We start from the raw sequence: 11,685 nt of genomic DNA, 5'->3' as shown, positions 1-11,685 counted from the left end.
ATAAAATAAAATAAATAAAATATAAAAAGCACAGAAGCCCTTCCATCTTAAGGAAAAGTGCATTTTCTCCTCAGCCACCCCATGCAGCCCTCTCTGCAACAGTTCGGCTGCACTACAAACCCCAGAGGCTTTTACTGGTGACTCTCCTACATCTAACTCTGAGCACAGGCAGCAAATTGGGGTGTAGAGAAATCACCAGTCATTCTGAACAAGAAAGTGACTGAAATATTGAATGCTCCACTGACTGCAGCCCGTGGCACGTGAAGTGTTTCTTTCACTGTGTTGTTTTTTGGAGCAGCAACGCCTGCATCCTGCAGGTGGGACCACAACACTGTGGCAGGGACAGCCCCCGGGCCCACCCCCCGCTAGGGACAGCCCCTGGTCCCACCCCGTGCTCACCCTGCGCCAGGTCGGCACGGTTCCAAGGCAGTTGCCCTGGTTTACATCCGCATCCAGAGGGTGGGAGTCCAGTCTTTCACTGATGGCTTTTTTTTTCCTGGGTGTCAGGATTGATAACTATATATATTCTATTTGCTTTTATCATGCAGCAGAGTCTGCACTTAAATTATATGTAGGGGATGCATATGTTTGCACATTAGAGCTGGGTAAATACTGCAGAATAAAATCAATCACTGAAAAGGTTTTTTGAGCTGGGAAGGGCAGATGCTTGAGAGTACTTGAAGAGCTCTGTCCCAAGGGTTAAGTACACTGTTGCTGACAAAAGGATATGAGCTTGTCCATTTTTTAGCCTTTTCACAATATATTGCCTGGGCATCTCCCCATCCCACTGCAAATTGTGCATCGTTCACCTCAGGGCTGTGACCGTGGAGGTCCCAACAGATGCGCTGCCCAGGACTCTGTCTGTGCACACATGTGTGTGCAGGGAGTGCCAAAAGCATCCGAGGCAAGCTCAGACCATAACCCTCTTTACACCAGGACTGGCAGAGTTACAGACAGAATCTTATTTTGTTATAGCAAAACACTGTTGCTGCATCAGTTCAAATCACATTCCTACAACTTGCTTTATCCTAATAAGGAAAGAGGCTAGAAGGGAGAAAACATGCAGAAAAGACAGGGAAGGAGGAAGAAGGAATTTGCTACCGCTGAAAGGTGGCAAGATGGACACAGTGGGCAGGAATCTATGTGCTGTAGCCTGCATATGAAAATGCTACTGACAGGGGTGAAATTCCCTCTGAGTCCTGGCCAAGACTCCCATCCTTGCGTGGTCTGTTGAGACTTCTAGAAAAAAGTCCAATTAATGACACATCTTAAGATAGAAGTTACCGTCACATACTCAAGTAATTTTTTTTTTAATATAATCAATATCGTATAATGAGGAGGACTAAATAGCACACAGGGAATTACTAAATGTACCATTTACACAGTTTGCTAGAGAATGTTTTTACTACTGCTACACACTTTCACAAAAATGCCTATCACTATATTTTATCCTCTGAAGCAACAAAGAAATATGACTGGAAGTTTTTCTCATAAGAAATTGTCCTGTTACTTTGAAGAATGTTTTACGTGAACAAAATGCATTAAGAATTTTGTACTTGATATAGATTGTAACTATATTTAATTAAGATTTTTCTGAACTGTTAACTATTATGATGTATAAATCTTTCTCCCTTAGAAAATGCTGGTGTTCTTTAAGCCATAAATCTTGCTTTTGAGAAAATGAACTCAAACTGTTTGCAAATAAATCAGGAAAAATACAAAAGTTGATTTGCTTTATGACCCACAAAATATTTATCAACTTGAAAAGCAAAATTTTTACTCAAGAACAATTTCCCACTGTTCAGAAGCAGCTTTTTCCAGGGGGTTTCTTTCAATTCTGTCCCATTCCCAGCAGACCAGGAAGGACCCAGACTTTCAGCAGGCATCAGTAGGCTTGAGGAGCTGCTAGAGCAGAGTCTGTTGAGCTCAGAACACAAATCAGTATTCAAGCCTAATAAAACCACAAAGATAACGAAATTGGATGGTACCACTTACAACTTTGAATTCATTATGGAAATAGTTACAAAAGTCTTAGAAAATCAGAAAGTAAAAAAATACACAGCAACATCAAGTTTTTTTATTATTGAAAACACATTTCCTTGAACTATCTCAAAGTGTATCCTTTTATGATTTCCTGAATGTTTTGTCTCTTGGACACACATGTGCTCCTAGACAGGCAGAGCACAACCAGCTTTCACTACCTGTCCTTCCCAATCTGCTGGCTGTGGCACAGCCTTGCCAGCCTCAGCCCCTTTCCAGCTCAGTGCTGGTGAAACATGCCCCTAAGCCCAGGGTCACAAACGAAGGACTGCTGTCATTAAAGACCTATCAGTCCTGACAGGTTTGTCCTTTTAACGCAGGCAATACATGCTTGGTTCATGTTCTGTGGTCTGATTCTGTAGCAAAGATACATATTAAATCCACCTCCCGTCACTTCCTATGGAGCTATTTTTTTTCCCATGGCTCTGCATCTACTAATTGAGAACGATGTATGTTGTATATGGGGATGTGTGTGCATATGAAAGTAAAATCATTGGTACTCACATAGAATGGCATCCAAATGGTTAGGAAAAGCAGCAGCCTCAGAAACTCTGCTATTATCAGGGACATAAAATAAAAACAAATGGGGGAAAATGTCTCAGTATCTGAATCCGTCATTTTCTCTCTCTGAAATTCATTGCAATGGTAGTTTAGTTCAGTGAAATGTTTGAATTCTCTGCTCACATCAACAGAAGGAAAATCCAGGAAGCAAATATTTCTTTCATTCTGTGTCTTCTTTCAAGATTTCAAAACATTTCCTTGTCTTAGGAAAATGTGAAATTAACAGGAATTGAATGATCTGAATATCAAGGGATGGGAGCAGGGAGAAGTTTTGAACAACCAAATTGTTTAATGCAAGTCATATTAAACTATTCCATTTTATTTTTAATACTTAACTCCTTTGTCAGTATTTTCAAACCAGAGAGCTGATCTGAGTTTTAAAAATCTAACACTCTAAACTGAACAGTTAAGTAAATTAAAAATAAATTATTTTTTTAAATGTCAAAAAATCCTCTAATAATATATTCAAACAACATTTTTTCTATGTTTTTTTTTTATTATTATTATTTACAACATCCCACAGTTTTAATTCTGCTGTGTGGGAACTATTCAAACAGGAAAAAATCCAACTGGTTTAAAGGGGAAATACTGACATCACAAATACAGGCGATCCAAGAAAATCAAATGTATGCGTTATTTGGACCAAAGCAAAGTCTAAGTTCACTGTTCAAATCCCCTAGCACAGATATCATTACAGATTTCATTTATTTTTGAGTCAAACCACAGCCCAAAGCCAGATCTCTTCCACAGCCAAGCATCTCACAGCAGTAGTGGGCACTCTCAGGCTGGATGGAGATCAGTCGGTGTTGGGGCAGCACAGGCTGTACCCACAGCCAAAGTCACGTTCCCTACAGAGCCAGCCCCATGGTGATGCAGCGACCAGGAGGTGGTTTGGTACTTGGGTCTGTCCAGGCCAGGGCTGGACCTGAGCTCTTCCTTCATCCACCTCCTCTGGCTGCCCAGGATTGCAGCAAGGACTGCTCAGTGCTGCTGCCCTGCAGACAACCCTGGAGCCCCTTGGCCGCTTGCCCTATTGTGACTCTTTCACAGCAAATCATCCATCTCACCAGGTCCACAGAATGAAGATGAACAGGGCCCAGGGTACCCCTTTGATTCCCACACTGCCTTCCTGTGTGAAACCAACCTTACCCAGAGAGACAAAAACTAAAGTGATGCTGCTGATCTCATTGTTTTCGTGCACAACCTGCAGCAAAGGTTTGTTTTTGCTGCTCTGCGTGAATGGCAGCAGGGTTTGCATTGCCCTCACAGCACCATCCATCACTGCTGTCTGCATAGGCACTAAGGAAGCTCCTTCACCAGAAAACCAACAGGAATGTCACTCTGGAAATGGGGAGGAACAGCCTGATGGGACCAAAAGAGAACTGTGATCAAAATAGAATAGCAATGGCTGTCAGCACAGCTGGGCCAGCAGCCTTCTCCTGTACCACTGCCTAGAGTTTTTCCTAGAAATAGAATAAAACTAGTGTGGCAAAAAATTGACTGTAAAGACAGTGTACATGACTGTAAAGACAGTCGACAAGAAAATAGCCATTGTACAATCAATTTTTATGTTCGGCCTCAAAACTACATTTGTAGAAACACGCATCCAGTGATGCTTTGGAAGGAGCTGTGCCTGGCTGGGGAGGGCAGCAGGGGCTCTGCAGATCCATCTGCAGAGGGAAGGCTGGTGGTCACCAGATCTGGGGTGTGGAAGGAGCATCACCGTGCACTCCCAGCAGCCACCCAAGGGGCTCAAGGGAGGCAGCCAAACAGCCCAGACCCACTCTCAAAGAGGGGATCAACACCAGCCTGATCCGAGGCTCATGGCAGGAGCCCAGCACTTAGTTCAGCCCACCTCTACTGCAACAGAACAGTGCAAGAACATTTTACCTCATCTGTTTCAATCTTTTAAAAGCTGAGACATAGATACCATTGGTTTCCTTATTCTTTAAGTTACATCCATTGTGCGGCCAAAGAAGTGGTATTGCTGGGAACATGTTCTACTGTTTAGAACATTTACTGGAATAATCTGTCTCAAGATACCAATCAAAGCAGAATTTTGATATTTAAATCAGATCTGGGTGTTTCTGAAAACTATTGATTTGAAAAAAAATCCAAGACCAGCTCCAAATAACTGTTAATTACAACTGCACATCAGCAAAGGCATTTATTCTTTCATCCTCTGTCTTTTGTACGCTTTGCTGTTAGAAACCCAAATCAGCATAAAATGCTTACCAAGGGAAGGGAGTAATGTATTCAGATTTAATCTAGTGATTATGGTTCATTCGTCGCAAACAGCTCCTTCATCAAGGCCAGCAGGTGAATTATTAACCTCTTCCATCCACAAATAGAAAAACACCTTCAGTCATGAGGAAGCAATGCCAAAAAAAGGTTACACAGGTTATTTGCGGGTGCATCAGAAAGGCACACAGCAAGGCTCACTCTGTGGCAAAAAAATATGGCTTGGCGGGTCTAAGGAGGCAAAAGAAGCATCTGATGCCCCAGAGGACTGGCAAGGTGGACATCCTGCTGGGAGCAATGACATCCTGGTGTCCTGGCATCTCTGCCTCTGTATCGCAACGCATGGCAAGAAAAACCTTCCTGGGGAAGTGTTTCACTGAAGTAGCTATTATCTCAAACATGACGTTATTGCAAATAAACTTCTACTGCTCTCATCCTCCAGAACAGTAGGGAGGCTGCTGCTGTCTGCTAGGATGGAGCAATAAACCCTCCAATCAGTTTACTCACAGGGTTACTATGGCCAAACCTCACCAGTCAACTTTTTGCTGTCAGCATGGGTCTGGCATGTCTCCAGCCCCTGTGGTACACCCTGACATTGGTGTGACCAGTCCTTTCAGCAGATCACTGGTTTTGAGCAGGTGGGGAGCAAGCACAAAACAGGTAATACAACTTCTGAGCAATTAATTCAGCACATAAATAGAACAGCAGTTAGAAGGTACCTGCTGCTGTCCCTTCTAGTCACCCCTGACACTGGTCTCCAGGCTCAGCAACAGGTAAGAGAGGCATTTCTGCATGCAGGCTGTGGGAAGGGGAGACTCCTGGATGTGCTGGGGGAAAGAAGTTTAATTTGGACTTCCTCCCAGGCAAAGGGGTTTTAGGGCCTATGAAGCCAAACAGGGTGACAGAACGGCTCTGGCAGATGTGGGAGGAAAGGCAGAGAAAGGACAGGTACAGAAACCTGTGCTGGGAAGGCTCAAAAACGAAGAGGTAAAAAGAGTATGTTGTAAATGAGATCAAGGCCAGTTCATGGTATTCTAAAAGGTATGTAAGCAAAAGGAGTCAGAAGCAAAAAGTAGTCTGAATAGAATAAGAGATAAAACAATCAAACTCATCCAAGCATCTCCCCTGCCTTTAGCAGGGTACCTGTGACGCTGAAGGGAACCGCCGTGCAGCAATAGCAGGTAGCACTTCACCAACCTCTGCAGAGCCCCTCTGACACTCAGGTCCTTCTGCAAGGAGGGAGGTCTTGGGACAGCTCCTGGTGACACTAGAACAACCTTTTGTTTCAGGCTACAAATCATTCCCATATAAACTAGTACAAAACCAGCAGCTTGCTTTATATAATCTCCTTAAATCATGTTTTATATTTTGCTATCATATCAGATTGAGAGCTAGCAAGACTAAGAACATCATCTTTGTCCTGTCTACTTTTTAAAAAGTAAAATAATTCCTCAAAGGTACTAAACCAAATTAGGCATCAGCACCATGCAAGGAAATTTTACCCAAGGAGCTAAGAAAGCCTGAGGCAGCCAGGACTCCCTCCCTGCCACCAGACCTGCTGCATTCACCAACCAAGGGACGCCTGCACTAAAGGATGGGGAGCTGGACATCACTGCAGCTCGGGCACCATCTCAGATCCCAGCTGCTAAATGGGTCGTGCTGGTCCTACTTGAGGCAGAACTGAGCTCAGTTGTTAGTTTGTTTCTTCATTTCAAAATGAACCTGCTGACAGAGGCAAAAACAAAGCGGAGGGCTGCCGTGAGCACGGGGACACTGCCGTGTACCTCGGCTGCACCCTCAGTCACCTCAGTTCTGAAATTATTTTGTTCAAAGAAACAGATACAAAAAGTGGAGCTGTTCGAACAGTGCTGCACAGCTTGGGGGGAGGGGGGGAGGCAATAATAAAAGAATAAAAGCACAAGTTCACTCCTCTGTTACACTAAGGAAAAAAAGCATTGAAGTAAGACCCACTAGTAGGTCGAGCTTTACGCATTTCAACTAGTCACATTAAAGCAGAGTGTGGTTGTTTCCAAACTGCATTTACAGCTTTGAAATCCTAGTTTAGAGCAAGGGCTCAGAGGTCTCTCAGTAGAGAGGACTTTCTCCTGCTTCTAATAAAAATTCCCGTCTGCTTCATGGGTGTGATCCTAAATAAGGACAAATGGAAAAAGAGGAACAGTCCTTCCCTTTAACACAATCAATACAACTGCCAAAAACCAGCATGTATTTAATAAATGCAATGTAGATTGCTTTATTTGACCTTCTGTTCACAAAATAATTTTATTATATGTATGAAAGCAGCATACAGGCAGTAAAATTATGAAAACATTCACAATACATGAATACACAGACCTGATGCAGGATGTATATAGTTCATTAGACTTTAATTTTTTTTTTCCTCTGAGTTCTCTTTTCCTGACAACACATTTTTTTAATATATGTTATTAAAAAGTTGCTCCAGAGGATATTTTCTCCCATTCAGAAAATGAATAGCTTTCTTTGAACGCTGCTGAATATTAACACCCAGTGGTCCTGTTGCTAAGGTTCACCAATAGCTTTTGGCATTACAAAGGGTAAGCAGCAGGGAAGGACAATGGAAAAGTAGCAGGTTTTTTTGAGTTAAACATTGGCAACTTTTTTGGAGCTCACAGGATGTTTTGGAGGTGGGGGCTGCAGTTCCATCCACATTTAGAAATGTCTTAATCCCAAATGGTTATGAGGCACTATTCCGTATCAAATGGACTATTGACGTGGTAATTACTAAAATGTAATGTCCTCCTGGTTTCCAAGTAAAGCACTAGGTACCTCACTTTCTAATTCTGACCGTGATACAGTAGCAGACAGACAGCATGATCCTGGTGGCACTGCAGTAATACAGATGATAACGAGGTTTGGCATGTTTACTACCATTATAACCAATTGTGTTCATTCAGAAAAGATATCCAAGACTTGAAATAAGAAAAGTCTGAGAAAGCTGTTTATCTTACATAAATACAAAACATTATAGACTAAGAATTGTTATCTAAGAAGCTTTTCTCCACCAAACTGGATTCCTCTTAAGGTTGTAGTCATATTTAAGGTATTTACAGATCCACACACTTGACATTCTAGCAAAGTCTTTGTAACATGAAACTTTTTAAAAATAAATAGCAGCAATTTCTTTTATTTCTGTAAGGGAAGAGAATTCACAACTCAGTCAACACTGGTCCTATCTTTTGAAAGAAATCCCACTTTAAAAAAAAAAAGCTCTCAAAGCAAACTAACTCCACCCAGCATCGTTTGGTTGATTACTTTTTTTCTTGCTGAGCTTCTTAACATTCCTTCATTACCCTTCCTGGCTCTCCAGAATATCAGTGCTTGTAATAAAGTGCTGACTAGTTGACTGATCGAAATGCAGTCATGACACTCCAAAAATATCCCATTATTTAGACATCTTAAATAACATAAATAAAGCTAGATCTGTTATAACATATGAAAAATATCAATTTAAAACAATAAATAAATAAAACCAGTATCAGCATGTTACCTCCCAAAGCTTTAAAAATAACCATTCTCATTATAAGGCTCAATTATTCGTCAGAAATAATTTTAAGAAGGCATTTACCTACCTTTACAATCCCTCAGTCTTTAATTAGGACCTGTTAACACCCACTATCACAAGACACAGCAATCTTTCAACTTCTAGTAAACATTAATCTTTAAATACTGAATGTTTATCTTTTGCCTCATTTTAAGCTAGAAATTGGGTATGTAGAGAATAAGAAATACTCTTTGTCACTGCACTGTACCTAAATTGGTATGTTTTCCTCAGTGTGAACAGTACAGTTTAATATCCTTTTTTAAAACAAATTTTCTATATCTTTTTCTGTTTATTGTTTAAAATGCTAAATTTCATTTGAATGCCAGAAAGATTAATTCTGGGGTTGGTGTAAAAGTGTATTTCTCCTTAGAGTTTAGGGAGTTGTACCAATAAAACTTGTATTTTTTTTTTTTTAGGGAAAAAAAAAATTACAATAGACACTATTAGGTCTTGCTGGGTAAACCTTACTGCTCAGGTTTTATGCTGCCCGTTTTGTGTAATGGGATTTATCTTTTCCAAAGAAACATCAGCTTCATAATCCAAGATACCCGACAGTGCTGGAGACATTTTCTCCAAGGTCTTTGATAGTTCACCCTCTTCTTCCTTTTTGAGAGGTTCTTCTTCTGAACAGATAATTGCATGTGGAATCAGATAAACCATATTAGACTCTTTGGGGCTGGACCCTTTGGGTTCATGTTGGCTTGAAAAAAGAACAGCTCCATTGTTGTTAATACTAACAGTCTCTATAGCATTGCCAGACAAAGGGCAGAGCCTGTAGCATCCTAGCAGGGTCGAAAATGCCTTGCGGAAATCAGCATTGAAGGCATAAATGATGGGGTTCAGGGAAGAATTAGCCCATCCAAACCAAACAAAAACATCAAAAGTGGTGGAATTTATGCAGAAAGCTTCTGCTCCCTTGGACGGTTGGGTGGGCTCGCAGAAGGGAATCATGCAGTTCAATACAAAAAATGGCAACCAGCAGCACACAAACACTCCCATGATCACTGACAAAGTCTTTAAAACCTTCGTTTCCCTCTTGAAGGACATTTTGAAGTTGCTCTCTGGTTGCTGGCAGTCCATACTGCTCCTGTTGCCACTCGTGTTCTGGCAGTTCTTGGCATGCACTGCTGCTCTCTCCAAAGCTGAGATGCGTCGTATTTGCTTCTGAGCAATCCGGTATATCCTTGTGTAAGTTACTATCATGATGGCCACAGGTATATAGAAGCTAATGAGAGAAGAGGAGATAGCATACATCCTGTTTAGGCTAGAGTCACAGTTGTCCATGCTTACACCTTGTAAACTGGCATTCAGGTCCAAAAAGCTTGTGGTTGTTGCCTTGTGCCAGTTGAGCTGCACAGGGATGAAGGAAATCAACACGGATAAAGTCCACGCCACGCTGATCATGATGAAGGCTGCCTTGGGGGTCATCTTCCTCTCATACCTAAATGGACTGGAGATGGCCCAGTATCTGTCCACACTAATGACACAGAGATTTAAGATGGAGGCTGTTGAGCACATAATATCAAAGGCCACCCAGATGTTGCAAAATGAACCAAAAGGCCAGAAACCGGCAATCTCGGCCACAGCTTTCCAAGGCATGACCAAAACTGCCACTAGGAGATCTGACACGGCCAAGGAGATGACAAAGAAGTTGGTCACCTTGGACCTGAGGTGGCGAAACCTAATGACAGCTGCACAGACCAGCGTGTTTCCCAGTAGCGTGGAGAGGATCAGCAATGAGAGGAAGCAGCCTGTGAGGATCCGAAAGGAAGAGTCCCTTTCCACCAGCAACCCTTCCCCGTCCATAGTGGTGTCGTTCCAAGTCATAGTTTCTCCTGAGGGAAAATCATACAATGATTTTCATGACGACATCAGCTCCTTTCCTTGCAGAGATCAGAGACATCAGACGTCCGTTAATTACTCATCACCAAACAGACCAAAGGTCATTTCTTACAGTCACTTTGCCCCCGGATGGACTTCACCCACTTTGAATCACCCTGAACAACACTGAAAGCTCTATGAGCAGGAACTGAAAATACACAAATACAGTCCACCCTATAGACTGGGTTTTTAAGCAACCCCTTCAGAAACACACTGCATCAGCCCAGCATGAAGTAGCCTAATTCAGACAGCTCACCTGCAGATATTCTGCTGCTCTCCTCTGCAAATATACCCCTCAGACAGGAAAGCAATCACTTTTCCATGCTTGCATACATTCCCAGTTAAATAGGCTATTGATCGAGTGTTTCCAGCGTCCATTGCACTAGCCCTTCACATTTACTGAACTATATTGCACAAGGTGCTTTTCCTCTAGTTTCCTAAACATCTCACTGATTAAACGCTCCATCCTTCTTCCTTAGTACACCTGTGTTATAAAATGCATCAGTTCTCTCTTTCTGAGCAGTATAGAAAGCAAATCTTCACTTTGATTCAAACTGCTTTACACTTCTGACACAAAGAAAATAAACGTACAGTAGGTGCGTTTTAAAGGGTTTCAGTAAGAAGCAGCTCAGGTTATTCAGTTTTATTTAAGTGAGAAATGCTGGCTCCTACCTTTCACCTCTGATTCTCTGTTTGCTCTGGGATGCAGGGCCGTCTCTCCTTCTCTTTTAGTTCTGAAATTGCATAGCAAATCTTATATACAAAACCAACACAGAAACACTGCATTGCATCAGGTGTGTGTGTGTGTTTTTCCCTGAAAGTGCACATTGGCAGGGGAGAAGTAAAAACAGGAGCCGGCAGAGTCTGACCATCAGGAGTTAGTTTTCAAGGAAGCAGCAGGTCTGTGCTGTTGGACAGTGCGTGACGGAGCCCTCCGGCGTGTGCCCAGCTCCCTCCATCCCACGAGCCTTGCTGATCACTCCGTAAACTTTGTTGGCCGGATCAGTTCCAGTCCCGCTTTGTACATCCCGTCGAAGCGGCACATCAGGGCAAATCATCCCAGGCAAAAGGCACGGTATTCCCAACACTGGCAAGAGCCGAGCAGCAGTCCCTTCTGTCGTTCACTGGAAGAAGGAAGGGCGAGAGGAGAAGCCCCTGAGTGCCCTCCTCTCGGCCACGCCGGCGGTGCCCGCAGCAGATTCCTCTTCCAGCAGGGACAAGTCGCTTCAACACTCCGCTACCAGGTTGTAGCTCTCCAGAACTACCCCGGAATAATCCCACCTCCTGCTCAGGGGGCTGCGCTCCAGGGACCGGGTCCAGCGTTTATCATGCTTTTCCCTCGCTCAGAAAAGCTCAAGACAGCTCTTCAAGCTCTCCCGCAG

General features: G+C 42.8%; 1 protein-coding gene across 1 annotated transcript; it reads right to left on the bottom strand.

Moving 5' to 3' along the window:
- Positions 1-8,858: 8,858 nt before the first annotated feature.
- On the bottom strand, positions 8,859-10,756 carry DRD1 (dopamine receptor D1). The gene has a single exon (XM_008942715.1). The coding sequence runs from the start codon at positions 10,247-10,249 to the stop codon at positions 8,894-8,896; it is 1,356 nt and encodes a 451-aa protein (XP_008940963.1). The 5' UTR covers positions 10,250-10,756; the 3' UTR covers positions 8,859-8,893.
- Between the last annotated feature and the right edge of the window lie 929 nt (positions 10,757-11,685).

This window comes from Merops nubicus, unplaced genomic scaffold, assembly GCF_000691845.1.
Source record: "Merops nubicus isolate BGI_N331 unplaced genomic scaffold, ASM69184v1 scaffold27356, whole genome shotgun sequence".
Classification (NCBI taxonomy): domain Eukaryota; kingdom Metazoa; phylum Chordata; class Aves; order Coraciiformes; family Meropidae; genus Merops; species Merops nubicus.
This window is presented reverse-complemented; position numbering and strand designations above follow the sequence as displayed.